The sequence below is a fragment of the Protopterus annectens genome, chromosome 14.part0 (genome assembly GCF_019279795.1).
Source record: "Protopterus annectens isolate FY-2018-M chromosome 14.part0, PAN1.0, whole genome shotgun sequence".
In the NCBI taxonomy this organism is placed as follows: Eukaryota; Metazoa; Chordata; order Ceratodontiformes; family Protopteridae; genus Protopterus; species Protopterus annectens.
In genome coordinates this window covers 863,739,710-863,767,598 of record NC_056748.1, presented here as the reverse complement: position 1 = coordinate 863,767,598, position 27,889 = coordinate 863,739,710, and the positions used below count along the sequence as shown (strand labels likewise).

Below are 27,889 nucleotides of genomic sequence, written 5' to 3'. Positions count from 1 at the left end.
CTTTCCTGGTACCTAAGTACTGCAATATGTTTATTAGTAAAGTGTATAACTTTGTTTTATTTAAAGATAGCCAGTGCATTTTCTTCCCTTAAGGATAAAAGTTAATGTTTTCTGAAAGCATACAATCTGTTTTTTAACAACTGGAAGGGAAGGAGAAAAAAGAGCAGACAAGGACAGACAGACAGCAGTTAGTGTAAGTAGGAGCACAGGTTATAACACACAACTTGGCAAGGATAACCTTAAATTTAGGTTAGGTAATACCTGTGGGAGAAGCTGTCTATTTGGGACAGTTGTTCATATCACCATGGTTAAACATCATTATTTGAAGATGCATAGTTTTGTGTGTTTGTTTTAAGTTAATAGGTTATTGGGGGGGTTCTTTTTTTTTTTTTTTTTTTTTAATGTTAAAGGGTTTTCATTAAAGCAAAATCTCTTATAAAATTTGACATGGGTTCACATGGCTATGACAAGAAACAACTGTATGAAGGATCCACCTGCCAAGCAGTTGGGGCATATAACACAACAGCTGGAAATAGACATTTAAAAAAGCTGTCATATGTAGTAGGTGGCAGTAAACTTCAGAATGGCTACGCTATCCATATTATTTTGGAACATGACTGGTCTCACAGGTATAAATAAAAGCTGAGTATTGAATTGTATTAAGGAATACAGAGTGCAAATAACAGTGCTATAGGAAACACATTTTGGAAAGACGTGAACATGTGGATTTAATAAAGCAAGGATTTCAGGATGGATATTCAGCAGAATATCAGGGACAAAGGAAAAGGGATGTACTTATACTAATTGCTAAAGGACCTCCAACAGTGACAGAAGAATTGACAAAAATATAATAATGGTAGATTTGTGGTAGTCATGGACTACTGGAAAGGGAGGATTACACTAGCAGTTTTTAGTTTGACTATAAATGCATGCCATTATGGAGCTTAAGAAAATTTGGGGAGAAATAAGCAGCTTTCAGCAGGGAATGTTACTTATAGGTGGGGACTGGATCTTGATTTGCAACAATGAGGATATATCTGGGGGACCTAGAAAATACAACAAAAGTGGGTATATTTCTGAAGAAATGTATGAAAATATTTGGTATGGAAGAATTGAATTCAGTAGTAGCATCTCAAATAGAGTTTGCATATTATTATTCCCCAAGGTACAATAACTGGGCTAGACCAGACAAAAATTATATATCACAGGAACACATGCATTTAATTGAAAGGTTCAACACACATCCAAAAACTATTTCAGATAGTGCGTCAATAACAACTAAGATAAATATGCAGGGTAATGAAGAAAAAAATGGGACACTAACACTTCCCCGCCTGTTTAAAAAAGAGAGGAATTTAAGGAATGGGTAGTGGAAATTATTCAAATGTTATTAATTTATTTCTTCAGAAGTTCAAGCTAGTGAGCAAGATAAAATGAAAGTGGAGTTTTAAACATGGGGTAGAAATAAAAGAAAAAGGATTATGGTTAAGAAGTAACAAGAATTATGTAGAAGGGCTGACAAACATTAACATATTGCAGAATAAGGGGAATCTCACAGAACAAGAAGAGGTGCAACTGCATTGCTAAAAATAAAATAGAGGAGTATCTGGATAATGTGCATAAGTGTAGAAATATTGCTGTTAAGCAACTGTTTTTTGATGATAATTTCAGACCACAAAAAAACTTTAGCCAAAAGACTTAGGAAACAAAGTAGAAAGGGTCATTGCCAAACTTATGGAGCCTATAACGAGAAAAATAATGAGAGATCCCGTAGCGGTATTAGAGATATTTCATAAATTATATGAAAGTTTATATAAAGCAGAGAAATATAGAAATCAAGAAAGAACATAAATGGAATTCATGTGGAAGTTTGAAAGCTTGGAGGGAAGAAAGAGATAAAGATACAGTTTTGTTTAACTTTATTTTAAAAGGAGGGGAAACGCCAATGTCCTGGAAGAAAGCTGTGGTGGCTGCAATACCTAAAGACAGTAAAGACACATCAGACACCACTTCATATAGGCCCATTTCATTTTTATATCATGATTTTGAACTGTTTGTCCATAATACCTAAAAGAATGGCAAAGGTTTTGCCAAACTTGTCAGTGTGGTTTTGGGGAGGGAAGACAAACATTTGGCAAAATAGAACAGTGCCGATCCAGAGGTTAGCAGAATGTGCAAAAATACTGCTGTTGCTGTTTGTGGATCTTGAGTAAGCTAGACTTTTATGTCTAAGAAAGTGGAAGTGTTTTCATTTCCTATTACAATAATAAGGTTAATTAGGAGGATTTATGCGGGATCAAAGGCAAAAGTGAAACTGGAATGGTTCCTTTCTGATAAGTTGTGTCTGAACTGGGCACAGATGTCCCCTTTCCCCTTTGTTGCTTTCATATTTAGAGCCATTGGCAAAGAATTTATGGGACTTAAAAATTCAGTGATATAATTGGTATGGTAATCAAGAAAAAATTGGCTTTATTTGCAAACATTATTTTGCAACTGATAAAAATCAGAAAAAGACACCTCAGTGTTGAGGAACATTCCGAGACGGTTTCATGTCTTTGCAAGATATAAAGTTAATGAAGATGAAATCAAATGCTTGTGTAGCTGTAAACTAAATATCCACACATTAATTGGTTCAGCAATACCCATATTCATGGGGACACAATAAAATTAAATGTACTTAGGAGTATGGATTAGAAAGGATTCTGTTATGGCAGCTAAGTATATGTTGGAAGAGACTAAAGAAGATAATACAAAAACTGCGAAACTGAAAGCTCTTGTTTATGGATATGGATAGCAAGATACAGGCAGTGAATTTGTTTTTAGTCCCTGTAGTTTTATATATGCAGGTCAGGCATATTTTTATCAACCAGAGGAGGTATGATAAGTAGAAAGTTATCTGGGAACTTATGTTTTGAGAGTATAATCAGAAAGTCAGAAACAAACAAGACTTTGACCCTGCTAAATTTCAGAGGGAACTGAACTCCTGTAACTGGTCAATACTCTTTCATCTCCCACTGGATGATGCAGTCAACTACTTCAACAACAAATTCCTTGAAATCCTAGAATGGCATGCACCTGCCAGCTTTTAAGAAAACAAAAACGAAAAATGCACCTTGGCTCTCTAAATTGTCCCGACAAAAAATCAACAATAGAGATAAACTCTGGGCCAAATGGAGGTCCACCAAAACTCCCAAAGATCATATTGAATTTTGCCAAACCAGAAATGAGACCAAAAGATCCATCCTAAATGATAAAAAACAATACTACTTTAATCTACAAACAGCCAATCAGAGAAATCCTCAGAAATTTTGGGCCGGTCTGAATAATCTCCTTCACCCTGGTAAAACCACAACCCCCACCCCAGCCACTGCCAGCGACAATTCCCCTGAGGAGGTCTCAAATAGTTTTAACCACTTCTTTACTGAAACAATACGAACCCTAGCCAACCAGTTACCCGCTAGCTCACCTAACATTGACAATGCCAGCCATCTGAACATTCCCACTTTCAGTTTCCAACCAGTCCCCACAAACTATATTGGCAAACTTATCAAAAAACTAAAGCCCACCACACTATCGGCCGACCAACTCCCTGCTTGAATACCTTCAAATATCAGCTGATGTAATTGCCTACCCAGTCTCAATACTTATCAACAGGACTAGATTCGAGGCCAAAATTCCCTCCATTTGGAAAATGTCCTATGTTATCCCATTACACAAGGGTGGATCCTCCACAGAATTCTCTAACTACAGACCAATTGCCATACTTTCCCCACTAGCAAAGATCATGGAAAAATGTATACAAAAACAACTTATGGATCACCTAATCATCTCCTATCTGATGCCCAACATGGTTTTCGTCCACATCATAGTACAACCTCTGCCCTCCTAGCCTTCACCAACACCATAAATACCAACCGTAACAATGACCACATATCCTCAGCCCTCTTTCTGGACCTTTCAAAGGCCTTTGACATGGTGGATCACCATGTCAAAGGCCTTTGACATGGTAGATCACCAACTTTTGATTTATTCCCTGCAGAATCATAGGCTCAACTACAATACCCTTCGATGGTTCACTTCTTATCTTACTGGGAGACAACAGGCTGTCATCTGGCAGGATAAGCTCTCCAGCCTGTTACCTACCACCTTAGGAGTCCCTCAAGGGTCCATACTTGGGCCTCTTCTCTTTTCTATCTTTATTAACAACCTTCATACTGTCATCCCTCATGCCAACTGCATCCAATATGCAGATGACTCCACCCTGATTTGTTCTGCTTCTTCCCCTGACGAACTGGAATATTTAACCCAGTCCACCTTTCATATCATAGAAAATTGGTTTACTGAACGACAACTGTTACTAAACCCCAAAAAAAAAACAAAATGCTCCTGTTCACTCCCACTCTAAAATCCTCTGCCTTTACCTTCACCATAAAAGCAAAGGACGGAACTACTATCACCCCTGAACCCACTACCAAACTACTGGGTGTTACTATTGACAACAAACTAAAATTTGACCTACACGTGAACCAAGTGATTAAAACTGTCAACAAAATAATTGGGTCACTATGTAGAATAAAAGCCTTCTTAACCCCTTCTGCTAAGATTGCCATAGCCCGTACACATTTACTCTCAACTCTTCTATATGCCTCTCCTCTTCTCTCCAACGTGAATAAATCTCTTCTTAACAGACTTTCCACCTGTTATAATCACATCGCCAGGTTTGCCACTGGCCAACCTTTCAGAACACACCACTGTTTAAATCTTTTACAACTGGGCTGGCTTGAACTTCCTAACCTTCTTCAGTTCAACCTTATGGTTTTGGCCAAAAAAATCCTTCTACATGCTGATTACACACCTACCCTAAAAAATATTATCACCCCCTATGGCAAAACAAACTACTAATTCAATCCATTAAAATTTGCAATACAGCTGGTGACTCCCTCTTTGCTAACACTGTTGGTAGAACCTGGAACTTACTACCAGCTGATATAATGTTGCTCCCCTCTCTAACTGAATTTAAAACCAAACTTAAACAACATCTGGCATTAAAATGGCTTTCCAAGGTAACAAGCCTGCCTAACTCAATCTTTACTCTGTTGTTTTGTTTTATGAATGATTGTATTAAGCCACCTTCTCTATGTAACTTAACCAACCATTGAATTGATCCTCTATCTTTGTATAATTCAATATGTACGTGTCTGATTGTCCCTTTTATTAATACTGTTAAACTTGTTGTTTGTCTTGGAGCTTTTCTCCCCGGGCCTCTGCTGAAAATGGACATTACTCCAGTCGGACTATCCCAGTCAACAAAAGTAAAGTAAAATAAAATAAAAATAATAAGTCAGAGACTTTAAAATTGCCTGCAGAGTACTCTGTCAGAAATATTGGATGAGGAAGTGAGTGTAACTAAGGCCGTTTTTTTTTTTTTTGAGCTGGGATGCAGGCTCCAAATTGCGTAGACATAGTAAGGCCTTGTTAAGTTTAATTTATGTGGCTGCCAAAAAACAATTACTAGAAAATTGAAGTCAAAGTCAACATTAACTGTATTTGAAAATTTTAATATTGTACCAGTGATACCAGAACTAAAAGTGCGATCTTTAGAAAATATGATAGGAGAAAATTACATAGAAAAAATGGAAAATTGTGACAACAATATATGCAGAATAATGTTTTGTAGAACGAGGGAGGTATAAGGGAAGACTAGAATTGATTACATGATTTAATGTTGGATTGATGATAATTGCACAAAAGAATATACGTGATGTATAATGTTTGTAACTGGGAACATGTTAATGTGGTTTGTTTTCTTTTACATGAAGGTATATTTGCCTGTCTTACATGATAATTCAATAAACGTTTAAAGGATTTTGCCTTGTGCATGCTGACATTTGATTGGAGTCATGATACATTGAATCTGTTGAAATTTGGTTATGTTTTCTTTTAACACAGTTATACAACTGGATCACATTTTATTGAAGGGCCATAAAGGGATCAAAACACTGCTGACTTAAAGATGTTATTTCTCCAGAGATTTCTTTGTAGATTCTGCATATTTCCCCTAGGCCTGCATGAGTTTTACTTGCATGGTTCAGTTTCCTTTCACATCTCAAAGATGCCTTCTCACTCTGTCTCAACACACGCATATATATATATATATATATATATATATATATATATATATACACACACACACACACACACACACACACACACACACATATGCACACGTCTCTCTCCTGTGTTCATCCAGCATTTTTTGTAGTCTGCCCTACCTACATCCTAGCATGGCATCCTGCTGTCCTTTACCATTGTGAAAACAAAGGTATTGAAGCAGTCATTCATTATGCTTGCTTGTTTCTCAACGTCCTTGATGCCCTTCCTGCCGTTTCTCAGCCTGGCCTATCCTGTCCTTGTCATCCTCTTTGCTTTGTACCTCTAAAATCATTGTTCCTCCTCTTGATCCCTTTTGCCAGCTCAGTTTTGATTTGCACCTTTACTGATCCCAACATCTTTGTCCCCTTCTGCTTTTCTCCACATCTTTGTCCCCTTCTGCTTTTCTCCTTATAATGTTATCTCCTCAACCTCTCTCACTTGTACCTGTTTTGTGTTCTCTATTTTACCCAAATTATTTTTATCGGGTTCCTCCATGGTGCTATTTTTGCCTTCTGTTCTCCTTTTTTGCCTTTGCCTCTTATCATTGAGTTACTCCATCTCTGGACCTTTCCCCATAGCTTGTTCAACTCTTTCTGTGTACCTCCAGCTTTTTGCATCATCTTTGACTCTTGACAGCTCTGCAAAATCCACCTCATGTAATCTTACTTTATTTTTCCCATGGTTTTCTACCGTTCCCCTACTTTATACCACACATTGGCTTTATCATTGCTAACAGCACCTTTATATGGACATGTCTTAACTTCCTTGACTTTGGTTAAGTTCTAGTTTAGAATTCTGCCTTTTTTGGCACAGTCCAGCACCAGTAGGCTGAACCCATCATGACCAGCACCTAGTCACCATATTTTCTGTTTCTGTTTTGAAGCTCAGATCACTCCGCCTCAAGTCTGCTTTTGGCAGATTCAGGTCGACCATGAATGTAAACGTTTTTCTCTTATCTTAATATTTTTTCTGTCATCCTTTACTCCTAATGTTACCAGGGAGAGGATTTGTTAGTTTGGTGCATCACATTCTCTCTCTCCTTCTCCTGCTTTAGCAGTGAGGAAGCTTACCAAACATTTTAACTCTTCTGACTCTCTTTCTTGCAGTCTCTCACTTCTTCTTTCACTAGATGGTGTTCTTTTTCCTACATGACCTTGAATTTTATGGCATCTCTCTGCATTTTCTGTGACATCATCTTTGCATCCACCCCCTCTGTGTCATTGCTAAACATCCACTACCCTAGTATGCCATTGTCCCACCTCTCCTTTGCTGCTTCTGTCATTTGCCATTACCTTTTGTTTCTCTGATTTCCAGCAATGGGTATAGAGGTCGTTATTTGTACTTGGAGTGCTAGACTTGTTTCCCCAGATTTAGTGTAGCTTTTCTCGTCCTTCCCTCTTCATCACTTCTCTTCTTTTCCTCTTTCTTTTTTCCTTCAATTTTTAAATGAAGTCACAACTGTAGGTCTGGCTACATAATTACTGCAGAAAGTAGTATCTTCATTACAAAGTGACCATGGCTTAGAAAATACAGCCTTGAATGGCAGGATTTGACCATATGTATAAAACCAACCACAACACCATGCGGGGTAGACTTTGGTAATAAAGTACAACCCTTAATGTACTTGACATGACATGTTTAACAACTGAAGTCAGGACCTCTTGTCATGGGGAGTTTAGTGAATTAACTTTTAATTAGAAAGCAGTAAGCAGACACAGGCTCGTAAATGACCTCAAGAACAAGGCGTCTGTAAAAGGGACCAATTTAGTGTAGGAAAATGAAAGGCAGTAGTAGATAATGCAAACAAATGTATGGTTACAAGACATGACTGTTTTAATACAGTTGACGGTGGTGAATATAAGCACCTGTCCTCTGTGCATGTCTATGCACTAGTGACCAGAAGTCTGAATGGCTGGTACATTAAATTAAATGTACCATCCAGGCAGACCAGGGAATCTAATTCTAATCACACACTTCTGGCAGACTTAGTATATCTAGCAGACCTCATTAAAGATTTTAGTCAAAAGTAAACAATGTGTAGGAAAATTTTATGCATATGCAGCTCATCTGTTAAATGTTATCCTTTTGCAGATTTTTTTTGCTTGTAACTTTTTTGACAAGAGAGCTTGGTGGCTTTGTATGACTATGTACATCTGGGTTTCTTCAGATCTAGATATGGTGTGTGCTCTTTTTGATTCTGTCTCTAAAATCTTGCATATAGCATTTCCTTTCATTCTGGACAGTTCCACTAAAGTAAGAATTTTGACTTCACACAAAACAGCCTTGTGCTTCTCTTAATGAGGTAGTGTTGATTTCACCCTGTCATCTAACTTTGCAGACTCGTCATATCTTTGATTCGCCAGTGCCATAATACTTTGGTCACTCTTTTCATATGTCGTCAGTGCCACTTTCCTTTTTATTTATTCATTCAGCCATCTGCTGTTTCCAAATGCCTTGATTTTAGTTTTCCCAAATGATAACCTTATATTTTTTCCTTCGTAGTACGCAAGCAAGACATCATTAAGATCACAGAGCAACTGATTGAAGCAGTGAACAATGGAGACTTTGATGCTTACACGTAAGTATTAGAAATGCTACATAACTATTGGTGCAAAGCCCTGTTGCATTAAAGTATGCTATAATAATATCCTGATTCCGTTACTGACACTTTTAGCATGTTTTTTTTTTTTTTTTTTGTGCAGGTAGTATCACAGTTTGTGCATGAGAGAATCTTTGTTGTGTTTTTAAGAAAGGTTACCCAATAGTACTGTTTGCTGATTTGCACAAAAGGTCCAAAAAGTGACCCGGACAGTTCATTAGGAGTGGATAATGCTTCTCTGATTCTATGTAATTTCCCTTTGGCTAAATTTCAAAGGTTCCCCTAACATCATTTCATAAATGGTGTACATCTGACAGCAGCTTCCCACTTGTTTTGGATGCAAGGTAAGGATCAGTTATAGCAAGGTAAACAGACATATGGTGACCTTTGAAAAGTTTTTAAACTGACTCATATGTAGAAATATTTAGGTGGCCTGATTACCAGTGTGTTGTGGTCACAAAGGGGGAAGTTAGAATACTGACAGTGTTTGTCACAATTCTTACGTTCCGCTTGGGTTAAGCAGTATATCAACACAAACTTCAACACCAGTATCGTGGCAGAGTACTGTGGCTTGTGCCACAGTGAGGCTGACTGCAGCTGGGTATTTCGTGCCGGTTATGCTGTCCTCATTCTTGTACAGTTTACCTACTGGTTGTTATGGCAATACTTTCTATAACTATGAATAAGGGACTTTTCCTTTCTTTCCTTAGCAAGGAAGGAGTTCCATTTGGTATCCACACTGAAGCAAGAAGAAATGATATTTAGCATCAGAGATTTCCTTGGTGTGTCCTACGATTTGGTCCATCCTCTGTAAAAATCACAGTTCTTTTTTTTTTCCGAAGATCCCTTTTCCAGTGCCATATGTGCCCCACACCACAAATGTTGCATGCTGGCTGTAAAACCACACTTAGCCTCTAAAACCTCCAGCTCTTTTCTGCCACTTGCAGTGCTCTGATCTCAGGTTTGACTCAAACTGGATAGAAGTCCCTGTATATACTATGTAAGAATGGTAATGCTGTGCATGTGACCCTGAAATAATGAGCCAAGACCTGCACTGCCATTGTCTTCAGTACCTGTAAGTGAAGTATGACTTTTGAAATACTGCCATGAGAACGAACAGTTCAGTTTAGGTACCTACAGGGAGAAACTCCTGGTTACGTTGCTACCAGGAGGATGGCAGACATTCTGAATTCCTCACACAGGAATTTGAGAGAGGATCCCTTGTGCAGTGCCAGGTCACTGATAGGACACCATCAGGGGGACTAAGAAGTGGAAGTTGAACCATGAGCTGTCTTCCTAGTCGTAAGTTGGTTAAAAAATGTTGCCCCGGTCATTACAGGTGCTAGCTCATCCTCAGAGGGTGAGCACTCAAGTTCCTGCTAGTCCTCTGCTTCCGAGGATAATGAGAAGCTCAGCAGAGGGGCATTGCTCTCTCCCACCTTGGGTATGCATCCTGGGATGTAGGCATCACCCACATGTGGTCAGTATGGCATACAGTTACAGCCAAAGACCTGATCCTGAGGAATAGTCTGTAGAATCACAGGATCATGGGCCAAAGACCTGATCCTGAGGAATAGTCTGTAGAATCACAGGATCGTGGTGGGGGTCTCACTTACGACACAAGGTCTCGCTGCTTAGGGCCTTGTTGTCAAACAAATGCTTAAGTTCAGGTGAGAATTTGAATTGCAGGTTCAGGAGCACATTCTTAGAGAATATGACCTTGGAAGTAGCACCAGGTGTGTTGTAAGCTTTACATGTTCCCACAATTTCCTTGGAAGATGTATTCCTGGGAGTCAGTACCCTGTCAATCAGCCTCCATCACATGCCTATCTTGCTTATCTTGGTGTAAATCAATGAATGTTGTTATTTCTAGAGCTTCCTGGGAATCGGGTACTTCCTTCCTACAAAGGATCCTTTAAAGATTCTGAGGACCCAAATACTATTCTTTCTGTGAAGCAAAAGAACTGGGACTCCTCCTGTCATGCAGCTTCCCCTGAATCAACATACCTTTGTTGACTCTTTTAGGCATGTGAATGGCTTCATAGATTTGAGGACAAAAGAGGATGCTGGGTCATCCCCTACAGAAACCATCAGGAAAGCTGCACTTCTTGCATTTTAGAAGCACTAAAGCTCTGCTGTTATGGTCCCATAAAAGTAGGCTGTCAGTTCAACACCTTAGTAGTAGAAAGAGTTGCAGATCAGTCAGCCGAAAGTTGATCCCTACTTAAAGCTCTTTAGTCTAGCAAAGGAGGCTGAGACCACAGTATTTGGCCACCTAGTTACCAGACTAGAAATCTAAAGCCCTGGACAGGACTTGTAAGAGGGTTTATTTCTGTACTGCGTTCAGGGTTACAGCTCTCTCACTTGTTCATAATCCATTTGTATCTAGTGGATCAGGTACTGGAGAAGCATCACTTCCATTGTAAATGTTGAGTTGAATTCAATGAGATTAAGAATCTGTGAAGTTCAGGGGTTTTCATATAGCTCACCTGATGCTTTAGCTCCAGCTCACACTCAGGAACATTCCTGCCCAAGATGGCTTATCTCAACCTGTTCTCTTATCCAAGAGCTCAGAAGTTCCACTGTAGCTGTCCAGTTTAAAAGGAATCTCCTCTTTGGTCAGCTTTCTCAGGAGCTGGTACATGTCTTCTCAAAGTGGAAGCAGGCTGTCACCCCTCTGTTCTACATCGATTACTGTTGCAGGAGTGTTCACTATATATACAAGTGGCTGCCAGTTGAAATACATGCAGCTGGCTTAACACTCAGAGCCCTGTGGATATCTCACCATGGTTGACCCGTCCCCCAATATGAACTCTCAACAAAAAAAACAAACTAAAAAAGCTGCCAAACTTTACAGTGCTGTCCCAAGTTAAATCATTCCAAAGGTTTTGTTTCAAGCATAAGCACTTTCATGCATGAACCTCATCAGATAAAACATTTAAAAAGAATAGCCCGCTAGAGCGTCATGTGCCCATTTAGTTGTGACATCATTAAGCCAACCCCTCCTATACTCTTAAAAGCATATAAACATAGCCAAACACCAATTCACATTATACCTTACATTAAAATACATTGATTTAAATAATATGATGTGCAGAATATACCATAAATTGACTTTAAACACTTTTTATATATACTTAAAGACTGAAAAACTGTAATAAATGGGTAAAAAGTCAACAAAGTACAACTCTCTAAAAATTATCTTTCCAAAGCTTTAATTTTCAATAAACAATTAATTGAACAAAATTTGTTAAGACATGGCCACTTGCAAGTGTTAAAGCGCAGCTGTCAGATCTGTTCTCTCTTCTCCATCTGAAGCACCCATGGACTACCCTTTATGTCATTCTTTATCTGATGAATAACCATATATTTAAAATGGTGCTCAGGGTCCGCATGTATATGTTTAACTAAGGCATTGTTAAGTTTTTGCTTCTTAACACTATATTCAAGTTTGTAAATGCATTCTGTAAATTTTTGTTCTGTTTTTCCTACATAGAAACTGTTACATAACTGACACAAAGCTAAATATATCACCTCATTAAAATCACAGTTATATCTACCCCTTAATTTAAACTCGTGTCCCCCTGATAAAAAAGATATCATCTGTATAAATATATTTACAGTAATGACAAGATCCACACTTCATAATCAAAAGGGACCTCACTAGTTCTTTAGTACCAAAATTTTCCAAAATATTTTTAAAATTATCCCCTCTACAGAATACTACCTTTGATATATCCCCAGTTTTATCCCTGATGGCCGCATCCTCATCCAAAGTTTCCCAATTCTTATTTAAAAATCAATCTCAAGGTTTTACAGTCATTATTAAAAGTTGTTCTAAAAGAAATAGAGAAACTATTTTCTACCAAATTCTGGGATGAATTTATGTTTTCATTTGACTTATTAGTGGGAATGTCGTCATTGGAAAATTTATTATTTAAGATAGGTTTAAACTGTCCACATAGCCTTTTGTTATGTACTACTTCAACTAATTCCTCCAGCAGGTGTAAAGGGTAACCCCTTTTATGGAACATTCTTGAAAGGTTGTGGCACACATCTAAAAAAATGGGTATCCAAGGAGACCATTCTTGCAGCTCAGACACGTTGCCCCTTAACCACTGCTCTTTTTTTTGATGATAAGGATGGGAGCTTGTAAACTGTAGAAATGTATTTGAATAAGTGTTCTTCCTGTAAATTTTAGAAATATACCTGTTGTTCTCACTATCTTTCTCCAATAAAACATCTAAATAGGAAATTCTCTCCTTGTCCAATATGAAGATACATACATGCAACACAAAATGAAGGTGAAGTTATTCCACATAATCTTCAGTTTGTGTGTTTTTTGCTACAGGCCTATGCTATATCTCAGCAAGAAGTTTTCAGTCACATGGTCTGTTTCCTGCTTCAGGGCTCCAATTAACAGAATATTTTTCAGATGCTAAGAAGCCAGACATAGAAACTTTTTCTGTTGTGTCTTTTTGTTAAATTGCTTTTACTTTTGCTGGAAAATGATTTTTATGCAAAATCTGTTCCATTTCCTTTGGGCATGCCTCATGCAGGCCAGGAGAGCCTTTGCAATTGTGAGCATCTGATCCCATACAAAGTCTTGCATTCTAAGTGAATTTTCTGCTTAAGAGAGTTCCACTTCATGTTCGGCTGACAGATTTGTGTGCATTTCCCTAAGAAGACCTATAGATATAGAAAATACATGAATGGCACAGAAAAAGCTGGAGAACATAAGGACATTGCATCTGCTGGATATCCACAGAAAGCTCTGATCCTTTTCAGACAGTTCTAAGGACTTTTTAGGCACACTCAACACTTATTTGTGTCCTTTGTCCCAATGAAACAGCACAGGCCACTCATTACTTGATTGTGTTATGAAAGGCTTGCGAGAGTATGTTAGAACCCAGTCTACAAAAGTAACTGCCATACCTCTCAACCTCTTAGAGTAAGAAATCTGGACAAAGACCCAAAAATAGGGACAATTTTCAAATATTCCTCTTACAAACTTAGAAAGTTAATAGAGTAACATATTTTACATTAGCATGGATTTCTGAATGGTATGAAATCTGAAAATCAAATGTATGTAATGTTTTTTCTTTAATTTTAAATGATTTGCCACTAATTTGCCAGAAAACCACAATTTTTTGAAAAATAGACCAAAAATATGAGGTGAAAATCTGTACAGTTGAGAGGTATGGCAACTGACACTTTTGCAACATACTTGATGAATGTCTTTCTTCAGTGTGTGTGCAAGGCAGCTACTTGGTTTTCTGATTACACTTCTGCTAAGCATTATAAGCTTAATAACTAATCCAGAAGCAGGTAGTTTTTGGTACATTTATCTTGCAGTGCTCATAATCACTAGGCACCTTTGTTGGAAATAGACAGAAGGGAAATGTCAGCCTGTTTGGATTATATCCTCCTCCCATTTTATGCATTGCTTTTCTAATTTTCTCATATGTATTCAGTTGCACTGTGGCAGTGATCCACATGAGCAACATGGTGCAGTTGTGTGAGGAGATTCTCGCTGTATCTTGATAAATATTGTTTTCCTTTGCTTTCATTTTTTCCGAAGCTGAGATGAATGTGTACGATTACCATCCATCTTTCCCCCACATCTGTGATTCTGAGTGAATTAGTGGCAAATTAGTGGCAAGTCATTTACAATTAAAGTAAAAAAATGACAGTCATTTGAGTTTCAGATTTCATCCATCTTTCCCCCACGTCTGTGATTCTGAGTAGCTTCACTCCTCTATGCTCTTTCTCTGCTCAGAGTTGGGGTACTGGGGCTAGGAATGCTTCTCCTGCAGTTCCTGGCCTGAGCTTTCAGTGGGTTGCAGTTGCTATTTGATTTGAATATGATTATTATCATTATTAATGCTATTACTGTGGTTTACTACTGAAATTCTGAATCCGCTTCGGTCAGCCATTCAGAATGTCAACCCGAAATACTGAATTCGGAATTTCGAAACAGCAACCAAGGCGAAAATTAATACATTGACATCTGTAAATAAAATGATGATCAAATCTGATCAACAGATCTGCTCCCAAAATCCAGCAGGCTACAACTTGCTATAATGAATTTGGGTTGCCTAATTAAAGATGGATTTCGGTGGGGATGATGCACCTGGTCTATGACTGAGGCATGCTGTGATAAGAATAACCAAGAGACAGGTGCTGCAAAACACACAACATGCAGAAATACATATGGGGATTAGCTGTAAGATGATGTCTGCCCAGCTCACTGGGCTGTACGAATGATCCTGAACAGTATAGCTCCTGCACAAAGCTGGGAAGTGAGTATGTATATTGGACAAAAGGGGCTCTGTGCCATTTAAAGTTATATGACCACTGAAGGGAACAGCCCCTTTTCCTTGTTTCTCTTTAGAAAAAGCTAGCAGCAGTAATAATAACAGCAGGCTTACATTCAAAACTTGGAAACTGCATCAGTCGACCATGTGGTTGGATGGCATTTTCAAGTCAGCAGAATGTCTAGCCAAAATGTATGACTACACAACAGCAAAGGGGTAGTGTAGTTCGTGTGTTTGGGTTTGACATTGTGCAGGGATGTCGCAGTTCATTGAGGAACAGGGAATTAGCCCATTTCCTCACTGTAGTACAATCTCAGAGTTGGTATATTTAATATGCAGGGGGTGTGTGTGGGGGGGGGGTACAGAGAGCATAGACCCCTCCCATGAAAAGTTGTTGCCTACTGGATTTTGGCAGCTGATCTGTTTATCAGATTTGGTCATCATTTTATTTGTGCTTTCATTTTTTGTACTATTTAGAGTCACACAGACACTCACCAGTTGTTACTCACACAAAGGCATATAGCATTGTTACTCTTGTTCAGATGTCAGTGGTCTTGGCACCCATATTTTGCACAGTCTAGCTATCAGTACCATAAACAAAGGAAATTTTTTTTGTCTTTTTTTGCTCTGGTAACACAAACATGTTTTTTTTTTTCTTTTGGAAAAAGTTTTTTTTTTAGTGAAAAGACGGCAATATTTTTGATGCCTGAATTTCTTGGGAAGTCCTGAGAATGTAAATGTGTTATTTTTTCCACAGCCAGCAATACAAAATCCAAGCATTTCTAAAACATACATGTGAGTTTGAAGTTACTTGGTTCTTTAAGAAACAATTCCTCATTTCAGCATTTTTGGCCAGTTTAACTAAATTCAGATTCTTCCAAATCGGTTGCTGTAAAATTAACTTCTCCTAATTACATTGTAGCAACTCCATTTAGTATCTCAGTTATATGTCAAAAGTCTAAACTAAACAGTACTGTTAATTTCAACAGTGGAAAAAATTCCTCGTGGAAGCTGGTGATGTAGATCCCCACACACTGCTTTTCTCCTTAAGCTGAGCTCTGTAGCTTGATTATATCATGGAGGATTTGCACATTTTAATATTCCTGTAATGGCCATCACTTATGCCTTTCTAAATGTTCCTCAGCCATTCTGTACCAGACTTTTGGATGTTTGGTAAAGAATCATCTGTCCCCTTTCGTTTAGTGGAGTGTGAGCCATCTGGTACCTCTTACACCTCACTCATAGGCTCATAGGTGTGTACTAGGCTAATTGCCCTGGAGCCTTTACAAGCCTAGCCCATAGAAGTGCCCTGGCATTGTGCTGCCCGACATTAGTTCCCAGTGCCTGTATCAAATAGAGCCACAGGAGTGATCCCTGGGTTGAACTTTCTATTACCCATCCACTCATCAAGATTTCTGTTGAAGAGGGACAGCAAGGTGCTCTGCTTGACATGTATGGGAAGTCTGTTCCAGAGCATGGGCAGTCTCTGGGTGAGGAACCTGCCCCTCCAGCATGTTCTGTTGATTGTGATAATGAGGTTGAGGTCTCTAGAGTGTGTGGTTCGGAGGGATTGGGATTTCTTTAGATGTAGCATTTCTAACAGAGCTGAGTCAGTCATGGCTTTGTATGTCAAGCAAAAATTGTCTCTAAGTAGGCAATATGAGACAGAGAATAGCTGGAGTCTTTTGAGTCTGTCCGTGTAGGACATGTGTTTAATACCTAGGATCCTCTTCGTGAGGTACTTCTATTGCCTCTCCAGCTGTTGCAGGTATCTGGTGAGGTACATGCCAAATGGGGCATTACACTCAATGATTGGTCTAATGAGGGAAGAGTAGAGAGAGAGAGAGAGAGAGACGATGACCTCTTTCTTCCTGGATGCAAAACCCTTGGTAATGAGATATGCCACATAGAAGGACTTACTGACCACAGTGGCAGTGTGGTGGTCGAAGGAGAGGTTATCAACCTGTGTCCCCAGATCTCTTATAACACCTTCAGTGTTTCAGTGGGCTCCCATTGATGTGGTAATTAGTGTAATTACCAAAGGGGATGATGACACATTTTTTGGCCTTAAGCTTAAGGCCATGGTTTCAACACCAGTCACTGGTCTCAGTGAGGCCTTTCTGTAGGATGTCTGCATCACTTGGGGAGTTAATGGTTCCCAGCTTGCAGTCGTCTGCGAACATGATCAGCCAGTGTCCTTTTGTGTTGGCCTGGACTTCTGAGAAGTAGATGCCGAACAGAAGAGGACCCAGGACCGATTCCTGTGGGACTCCACTCGTGACTGGTCGACAGTCTGACTTGGAGTCTATTACTTTCACACAGTGTGTTCTATCTGTGAGCCAGTTTGTAACCCACCTAGTGATATAGGGATTAATGCCTAGTTTGGTGAGTTTATCTCTAATTCCCGAGTGAGGAATGGTATCAAAGGCCTTGGCCAGATCGAGGTAGGCTGTATGCACTGCCTTACCTTCATCCACAGCCCTGGTGACTGACTCAAAGAAGTCAACCAGGTTGAGCAGGCATGATCTCCCTTTCACAAAGTCAAATTGTGTGGGGTCTAGAGTTTGGAGATTTCCTATGCCTTTGTTAATCAGGTCCATGATGATGCACTCCATAGCTTTACGTATCAGACTCGTCAGGCTAATGGGGTGATAATTCCCAGGGTCTGTAGTTGCTCCACTTTATGGATATGGATGACTGTAGCAGTGTGCCATTTGGTAGGGACAAAGCCTGAGGTGAGGCTGTGACTGAACAGCCCACACAAATGTGGTGCCAGTTCGCTTTGTAGTTCATGTAGAACACACCCAGGGATATTATCAGGTCCCTTGGAAGCTGTATTCTTGGTCTTGGACAACATTGACTTGTTAACATTCGTTTTCTTCTGGCCTTTCTGTAAAGTTAATTTCCAAGAAAGCGTTATTCTGATTTACTTAGAGGAAGAGGATAGTGATTCAGTAAAGGCACTTGCTCCATTAAATATGCCCAAGTCACCCATATTAGTCTTAACTGAAGGGTTTGGTTGGAATCACGCATTACATGTGATGTGCATTACTGGCTTGAGCTTGTGAAAAATTGAGGCATTGCTATATCCCAGCCTTAAAAAGGTCCATAATGCATACAGTTGTATTTCTAAAGGACTGTGAGAATTTTACACACACAAGTCCTGCTTCACACAAATTTAAAGACACATACCCCACACCAGACGTTACAACTACCCCTGCATCTCCCAGCCCAAAATTATTAATTTAGGACTCTAATAAATGGGTTTTAAGACCTCAAAAATGCATTGGCATTTATATTAGCCGACCCAGGTTTATGAGTTACTGTTAATGAAAAGGTTTGTGTGATGGTGCCCAGCAGTATGACTTAGTATTGCCATCCTGTTATTTATTCAGCCATTGTAAAGGGGTGTGTTTAGTCATAAGGTTAAAATGCCTACCTGATGGGTAGCACTTTAATGAATAAAAGACCCGCTTCTGAGCTAAGCATTCCTTTTCAGTGACCTAGTATTTCTTCTCAACAATGGTTAATTTTTACAGAATGTAGCACATGGGGTGTTCCTCACCCTGGATATCCTTGGATAATTCAAATCCCGAACTAATTTCTGATGCATCCATATACAAAGTAAATTCCCTAGTAAAACCAGGAGTCCCTAACACTAGATCTGAAGTAGTTAACTTCATTTTATCTGCAACCTGTGGGTATATGGATCCGTATCGGATCCGAGCCAGCAACTTTTTTTCTAGCATCTGCTCCAAGCTCTGAGCTACCCCCCTTACCCATAATGCCCTACCATCTCCTATCTCCTATCTTCCCTCAGATCTCGTTTGCCGCTCCAGTTGCTCTGAGCTCAGGTATAGTAAGTGGTATTATTTCTTGTATCTAGTGTGTGTTTGAGTGAATATTTTCCCTTCCTCCCCTTGTTTAGTGTCTCAGTTGTTCATCTCTGTCAAAAAAAAAAAAAAAGGTTTTGCAGAGAGTAGTAGTTAGGTCTGCCCTTCCCCTACCTGTGTTTGTGTGTGGTTTTCCTGGTAGGTAGTGTTTATACTTTTGGGTGCAGGACTATGGCTGATCAGCCCGAAGTCTGTTTTCAAAAAATGTACAGAGTGTGGCCATAAGCTCTCCCCGGCTGATGGTCACACACTGTGTTATTTGCTTGGGAGTGGCACATTTGTCCACTCAATGTGTTATCTGTTCTGGTTTTAATCTGAGGGCCCTTGGGGATCAGAAGGCCAAGTTAGTAGCCAAAGGCCTTCTCCCTGCTGCCATGCTGGAATCTGCCTCGGCCTCAGTCTCTAGTGTTCTACCTCTCACCCAGACAGGGACTCAACCTCCCTCTTCTTCTGGTGATGGGCCTTCTAAAGACAAATCTATAGTCAGAGTAGCTGATAAGGAAAAAGAAAAAGATAAAGAAAAGCGCATAGAGGATAGGGAGAAGAGAAAAGACAGACATTGCAAGAGATCCCCAGACAGGGAGCTCTTTCTTAGTCCCCCTTCTAAGACTATGAGGCCTGTTTCTCCATGGCTCTGGTCTCCTCATTTCTCACCGGAGCCGTTGAAACATTCGGACTCGAGGCCTTCCTCCCCATTGCGCAGACCAGCCAGATCCGAGTCAGTGGCCTCTTCGAGGTTGACTCTGACATGGACAGATGATGCAGAGATTCATTCAGACCCAAATTCAGATGGGAGTCTTGCCAGGCCCCTCTCCCTCTGGAGGGGGGACCTCCATGCCTCTTTTCCGCCCCATCTCTCCTTCCCCGATCCATGCTTCGGCTTCAGGGCTCTTGGATCTGAGGTTTTTCAAAGCTGGTAGCTCGGCGCTGACAGTTCCTCCAACCTCTACTCCGGCTGTTACCTTGAATTCCTCAGATCTGACTTGTTCAGATCCGAGTGACTCTTGGAGCCACGGACAAGGAGTCGGACCCAAGGGAATGGATTCTTCAGCTCTGACATTTTCGGATCTGATCCATTCCCTCGGACGTCAGGCTACCCTGGCTTCGGCTCCGGTCCCCGCTTCAGATCCGGGGAGGGTATCTTCCCTACTAGGTGCTAAGGAGGTCCGCTCTCCCTTGACCTTCGAAGTGGGGGAAAGGGTTCTTTCCCAGGGATTGAGAACCCAGCCCATCCCCTTGGATACCACCCAGGCCCCCCTGGATTTGGCAATGACTCCCTTCATCCTGTCTCAGGGACAGCCCATGCCAGAGGATCCCCAGGTTAATTTCCCTGAGGAAACCCCTGCGGCTCATGAATCCCCTTCTGAGAGTCCCACTGAAGAGGGTCACCATAAGCGCAAGTGCAAAAGGAGGCACTTAGACTCCCCAGAGTCCCTCACTATGGACATTGACTGAGTCCCTCACTATGGACATTGACTTAGATGAAGGAGAAGGTTCCCCCAGGTCACCTCCTGAAGACGTCTCCTTCGGAGAAATTATGGAGATCCTCCGCCAGCGGGGGGGTTGGTCAGCCCCAAAAGCTTCTGGGGATGAGTCAGTGTTCCTGGAGGCCTTTGGCACAGGCCCATTTTTTTCCTGGGTGTCCCTTTTGGTGGACCTCATCACCATGCGGGCATTGAAGGAGCCTGACACTGTGAGCCCATCCCCAAATGCCCTGACAAGATTTTATATTCCCCTTCCGACAGACAACCTTGGTCGAAAGGAGCCCCAGTTGATGCTATGTTGGTTGCAGCGGCCACAAAGAAGGAACTAGCACAGGAGAGTTCCTCAGTCCACCCCCCAGACAAGGAGTTCAGGTCAGTGGATAGGTTTGGGAAGCGCATCTATTCCTCAGCGACCTTTTCAGTCCGTGCGCTGAATTATTTGGCACATGTGATTCGGCTTCAGCGAGACCTTGCTTTGGAATTTGCTGAGTCGCCCTCAGAGTCTTAATCGCCGCAGGACAGATAGTTGTTCTCAGCAAAAATGTCTACTCTGAAGTCAGTCTCAAACACGTCGATGCGACTCCTTTCTCATGCCACAGAAGGAGCAGCCAGGGCTCAGGTTGTGTCAGTTCGCGGACCCTTTCAAGGCGTCGTTTATCAACGCTCCCTACGACAGTTCTTCCCTTTTTGGGAAGACAGTACATGACACACTTGTCCAGAGTGAAAAGGATGGGAAGACTTTGTCTGCCATCGGGATCCGCTTCTCTAACCCTCAGCAGTCCTTCTCTAAGAATCAGAGGGCAGAAGAAGATGTGGTTCCGAAAATCTCAGTTTTCCCGGGATTCTCAGGATAACTATTCCCCCAGAGGCAGAGGGGGACAGGATAGACGCCGAACTAGAGGTAGAGGGGGTCCCAGGAATTTTGGGTCTAGGGAACCTTTTTCTGATAGACCCAGTCAGCAGCCTTGAGGGGTTGCCCAACTGTCCTACTCTGGAGGCAGTCGAGGGAAGATTGTCCTTACACCCAGCAGCATGGGAGTCCATTATGGCAGATCGCTGGGTTTTACAGATAATATCCAGAGGTTACTCTATCCCTTTTGTTGCCCCTCCAAATATTACAAAACATCTCCCGGATGTTCCACCCGCTCACAGGGAGGCTGCAGCTCTAGAGGTTTCAAAGCTGCTTCTCGAATGAGCGATCGAACAGGTCCCCCCACGATCAGTCTGGATCAGGCATCTACCCGAGGTTTTTTTTTGGTGCCAAAAAAGACGGGGGACCTCAGGCCCATTCTAGACCTGTCAACATTAAACCTGTCGGTAGCCAAACAGAAATTCTGGATGGTCGCCCTACAGTTCATTCTACCTTATCTCAGAGAGTGCGACTGGATGTGCTCGTTAGACCTCCAGGATGCTAACTACCACATCAAAATACACAGAAGCTCCAGGAGGTTTCTGCGCTTCCAGCTGGGAGCCAGTCATTTTCAGTTCAGAGCCCTACCCTTTGATCTCACCACAGCCCCCAGAGTGTTCACCAAGGTAATGGCAGTTGTAGCGCCTCACCTGAGGCTTCAGGGTATTCAGGTGTTTCCATACCTGGACGACTGGGTCTTCGCTGCGCCCAACAAGCATCACTTGTGTCTGGCCCGAGATTATTTCATTCGGTTGGCAGATCTACTGGGAATTACAGTCAATGTTCAGAAATACCAATTGCAACCAGTACAAGTTCTAGACTTCATTGGGGCATGGCTAAACACTTTACAAAAGAAGGTATTCTTAACTCCAGACAGTATCCTACACCTCAGGTGCCACATAGCTCAGATAGCAAACTCCAAGTCTCCAATGGCGAGCAAAGTTCTCTGGGCTCTGGGCTCCTTGGCTGCCACCATATCGATTCTCCCTTGTGCGTGCCTTCACAAGAGGGTTCTTTAATGGACTCTGGCTGTTCAATGCCCTTGGCTAGACCTGCCCATGGAATTTCCGATCAAGATCAGTCACGTCTGCAGGACATCTCTTCTTTGGTGGTTAAGTTCACCGGAGATATCAGAAGGACACCCCCTCCTCATCATCTCCAGTCCAAGCCACAGTGACCACGGATGCCTTCCAACTCGGGTGGGGGGGGGGGCACTGCTTGGGAAGGCCAGTCCAAGGCACGTGGTCCCAGTCAAGAGACCAAGCTGCATATAAATGTTCTAGAGATGAGGGCAGTGCTTTTAGCTTTGGAAGCCTTTCACACTGTCCTCCCTGTCGGATTGATTGCAATTCAGTCAGACAACATGTCTGTTGTCTGGTATATCAACAAGCAGGGGAGAACCAGATCCTACCCCCTATGTCGTAAGGCCATGAGAGTGTGGGAATGGGCGATCTCCACCGGTCGGTTTCTGATAGCAATGCACATCCCGGGGTGCTCCAACATTTTAGTGGACAGATTGAGTCGGGCCATTCTGATGCCGTACGAGTGGTCTCTGAAACAGTCAGTAGCGGAGGAGATCTTCCTTGCATGGGGTCAGCCTTGCTGCGATCTCTTTGCATCTCCTTCCAATGCAAAGTGCAGCGAGTTCTTTGCTCTGATTCCCTCACCAGGGAAAGTCCCCAGAGACGCTCTAGTCCATGCTTGGCCCTCCGGGCTTCTGTATGCTTATCCACCATTGCCACTCATTCCGAAGTTTCTTCAGAAGGCTTGCCGACTGCGGTGCAAAGTGATCCTCATTGTCCCGTTCTGGCCTCATCAGGTTTGGTTCCCATTCCTTTGGTCTCATCTCTTAGCTCCCCCGTGGGTTCTGGATCCCTGCCCGGATCTAATCTCTCATCCAACCGGGGCACGTCTGCCCGATCTGGGCAGCCTCAAGCTGACAGCCTGTTTGCTCCAGTTCCGTTAATTGCCAGGACTCCTGGTCTTTCATCCCCAGTAAAATCCATTCTGGTGGCTTCTCTTAAAGACTCCACTAGGAAACTTAATTGCATTAAATGGAAGCGCTTTTCCATTTGGGCCTCTCAGAGCAAAATAGATCCCTTTACAGCCCCTGTTCCACTTTACAGCCCCTGTTCCAGCGGTATTGGATTTCCTGTCTGGCATCTTTTAGCAAGGAGCTAGTTCTTCCACAGTGAAAGTACAATTTAGTGAAGACAACATGTCCTTAGCCTCCTCTCTAGGCTGTGTAAGGCTTTTCTTAAAGGTACTTTTCTGTTATGTCCACCTGTCAAGGATTCAGTGCCTCCTTGGGACCTTACTTTTGTTTTACAGGCATTGGTGGCTCCTCCTTTTGAGCCTGCAGCTTCGGTGGACTTGAAATTTTTGTCCTGGAAGACCGCTTTCCTAGTCGCCATTACATCTGCTAGGAGGGTTTCTGAGCTTCAAGCTCCATCTGCCTTGCCTCCGTATTTGGTCTTCTACAAGGATAGGGTCTCCCTCCGTACTAATCCTTCCTTCTTACCTGAAGTGGTATCTGAAGCAAACATAAACCAGTCCATTAATCTGCCCGTTTTCTTTCCTAACTTCCAAAATAAAGGTGAATACAAACTCCATTTGTTAGATGTTCATAGACAGCTTCATTTTTATCTTCATAGAATGAAGTCTTTCTGCAAGACTGACCAATTGTTTGTTTCCTTTTCCAAAGCATTTATGGGAAAAGCTATTGCTAAAGTTTCTTTGGCCAAATGGATGACTCTTTCTATTTCACATGCCTACAAAGCAAAAGGTTTATCTCCTCCTGGTATTGTTAAGGCTCACTCTACCAGGTCCATGGTGACCTCTGCTGCTTTTTGGTCTAGGGTGCCTTTGGACGATATTTGTGCAGCAGCGACCTGGGCCAATTCACATACCTTCATTTCCCATTACAAATTAGATCTGATTTTGAGGGGTAGAGCACCCTTTGGCTCTGCGGTGCTCAGGAATATCCTTCCATAAGGGCCTCCCAGGATCAGAGTAGCTGGGGACTCTGTCCCACAGGTTGCAGATAAATGAAGTTAACTACTTCAGATAAAGAAGTTATGTACTCACCATAACGTTCCATCTGAGTAGTTATGCTTCATTTTTTCTGCAACATTCCCTCTCTCCGTCACCTGGGCCTTGTCCTGTCTTTTCAGGTTTGGTTCATTGGGTTGAGTTGCTTATGTTTTTAGTTGCAGCAAACTTGATCTGAGGTAAGATAAGAGATGGTAGGGCATTATGGGTAAGGGGAGGAGCTTGGAGCAGATGCTAGAAAAAAAGTTGCCGGCTCGGATCCGGTACGGACCCGTATACCCACAGGTTGCAGAAAAATGAAGTATAATTACTCAGATGGAACATTATGGTGAGTACATAACTTCTTTTTTAGAACCTAATAGTCTTTTAAGATCATTAAACGTTCTATTTGCCTCAAGAGACCATTGCACTTTTGATAGCTGTGCCATGCCCAGAACAGACAAGCTAATATAGAACTAAGAAAAAAACAACATACTTAACAGCATTAGATTATACAAAAGGGCACTGGTAGATGCTGCTCTACTAATAAAAAAAAAAATTTTTTTTTTTTTTTAATCACTGAATGTTTATTTTACAGTGTTATCATTTGGCCTACATGGAGCTCTAGATGCCTTTCGTAGACTTAGATAAAATATTGAAGATCTGACTGTCATGATATGTTGCTGCATGTCTTGATGACATGGTCATTACTTCAGAAAACTGGGACTCTCACTTGTCAAAAATGCAGGCTCTGCTAAATTCTAAAAGGCAGTTAGGTTAACTATGAATGCTAAAAAAGTAGCCTGGGCAAATACTTAGGATATGTCATAGACAAAATGTTATAAAAACACACCTAGAGAAAACAGAAACTGTAAAAAAGAAGATTTTCCTTTTGTGAGATCTGTCAAAGTACATGTAATAGTTGCAAAATTAAGTACAAATTTTCTGTAGTAGCCAGTTAGTGGAAGTCATTCACCTTCCTTTTAGAGAAGGGTATAGGCAAGTTTTTTATTTGCTGCAGGTATTGTCTGTCTGTTGTGTTGCATTATTTGGCTCTGCCAGGCATTTTTGATAATGATGATTTGTTTCTTAATAGAGATGATCTTATGTCCTCCTGTTCTACTCTGACAACAATTTCTCTAATTGTATTTCAGGGAATGATTATTCTGGTCTGTCTTGTATGAATTTCAGCAAACTAACTACATAACTTTGCTCTTCTCTCCATGGCTTTAGTACAGTATGTGATATATTTGCTCTTTCTCTTTCCTGGTTGTTGAACCTTGTAGTTTGCTGCACTCATTTTTGTCACTTTGAAGGGCCCTTGCCACTTAGAACTCTTCTCTGAGGAAGTACTAATATTAACACCTAATCCCTGTGGGTTATATTCTATTATACCATGACCCCCCATTAATATTCCAAAACGTGCACGCTGATTGGTCAGCGTGCACATTCTAAATCGACTTATACTAATGGAAAAAGGTCCGGTCGCCCGAACTTTTTCCATTAGTATAAGTTTTTTGTGAAACACTGTCTCGCTATGTTAAAGGAGTTTAACATAGCGAGACAGCTTTAAAAAAAGCAACGGAGATCTCCGTTGCTTTTTTTAAACCTGTCTCACTATGTTAAACTCCTTTAACATAGCGACACACTGTGTAAAAAGCAACGGAGATCTTGCTTTCTCCGTTGCTTTTTTTAAACCTGTCTCGCTATGTTAAATGGGTTTAACATAGCGAGACAGCTTTAAAATAAGCAACGGAGATTCTCCGTTGCTTACTTTAAAGCTGTCTTGCTATGTTAAACCCATTTAACATAGTGAAACAGTAAAAAGCAATGGAGATCTTGCTTTCTCCGTTGCTTTTTCCCACAGCTCTGATGTACTGCGTAGGCATACGCATGCACAGTACATCAGAACTGCCGCAGAATACCAAACAGCTGCGGAACGGCAGCAAGGAGGCATTATACAATGCCATTATTTAAGAAAATTAATTATTTTTTTTCTTAAATAATGTCATTGTATAATAGCAATAACCCACTTCTGGGTGTGGGTAATGCTGGATTTACCCACGGTTGGCTTTGTTTGGTCCCTTGGGCTTCGCCCTCATGACCAAACCACACCAACCGTGGGTAAATCCAGCATTACCCACACCCAGGCGTGGGTTATTGCTATAGTGGTTGAGCTTTCTTGTTCTACACTCATTGCTGCAGTACCAGTGTTTTAGCTGATCTGTTTTCTCTACTTGCCTAACTCCTTAATGTTAAGTAAAGTAGTAACATTAACTTACTTCTTTTCTTTTCATATGAAGATTTTTCTCTCTACTGCTTTACTTAAAATGAGCTTATTCCAGATGGACATCTCCATCAAGAAAATATAAATAAGTGCAGCTGATACAAGTGCCCCCATACCCTTAGTACAGTGCCTCTGCCTTACTTCTGCTAACAAATGGGAATTGCACTAGCTCACTTTACACAGTAGGATCCTTACCTTCCGACTGTGATGTAATAAAAGGAGTAGTTAATTGTATTCACAGGTGTACTCATCTCTCTGATGATTTTTTGAATGGATCTGTTTAATGGCTTATTTTTATTTATTTTTTATGAGTTCTTTAGTGATCATTTACCTTTCGTTTATTCTTTTGGTACATTTTACTCTGTGCCAGGGCTACAGTCACCTCTCTTATTCTGGGTATCATTGCTGGTTGGTTTTGAATATTCTCCCAGAAGATTCTTTCAAAGTCATTTAATGTGAAGTTGGAGGAGGTTTGAATCAGTCCAGGACAGTTGTACCAGCTGTTTCTCAGCCTAGTCCTCTTTTTATATTGCTGGCGCCTAGTCCTTTTTTATATTGCTAGCCATGAGCTGTATGAAGCGTGTCTCTCAGTGTTCAGTATGTGCTGCGCATCTGATAAACAGCTGATGCTTTACAACAAAATAGTACAGGAAAGTGTAAAAGGGTACCTGTTAGCACTTTAGTGTATGCTTGAAACATATCTAAATAATGCAATGCTCTGTTTTCCTTAAGAGTCCATTTCTAGCAGTTGGCTTTTGCTGCAACCTTGGGACCATTTTAAAATATTGTCCATCTGCTAGAAGACACTGTGTATGCACTTTCAGCTCAAAGCTTGCGGTTGACTTCAGTTCCCCTGCATGGAACGGTATACACTAGACAAAACAGTATCGGGAGAGGAAGTCTCCAAAGGATTGAAAAATAAGTTCATACATGCCACACACATAATGTATGAATGGCTACTTGGTATGTATCAATTAGAATAGGTACACTAACATTTTATTACAACTTTAGTGCATTTCACAGTAGAAACATTTATTTTCTAGCTTCTGTTTTCGTTTCCTTTTGTGGCTGTATTACGATGCTGTTGTGCCTGGAGATGTAATTTAAAAAAGTGTTTGCCTTGCTGACCCTTTAGTGCAGTGCCCAAATTGTTTGAACATAGTCTTCAGCAACCCAGTTTCAAAAATGAATCAAGGCTGGCATTCCACCAGAAACG

General features: G+C 41.1%; 1 protein-coding gene across 19 annotated transcripts in view; it reads left to right on the top strand.

Moving 5' to 3' along the window:
• The window catches only part of LOC122789306 (calcium/calmodulin-dependent protein kinase type II subunit gamma), a 2,351,533-nt gene that overhangs the window by 2,224,743 nt on the left and 98,901 nt on the right, over positions 1-27,889 (top strand). For all 19 annotated transcript variants that reach the window (XM_044056632.1, XM_044056627.1, XM_044056637.1 and 16 more), the window contains one exon: positions 8,656-8,731. In XM_044056632.1, coding sequence (XP_043912567.1) covers positions 8,656-8,731 — 76 coding nt within the window. The remainder of the gene's footprint in view (positions 1-8,655; positions 8,732-27,889) is intronic.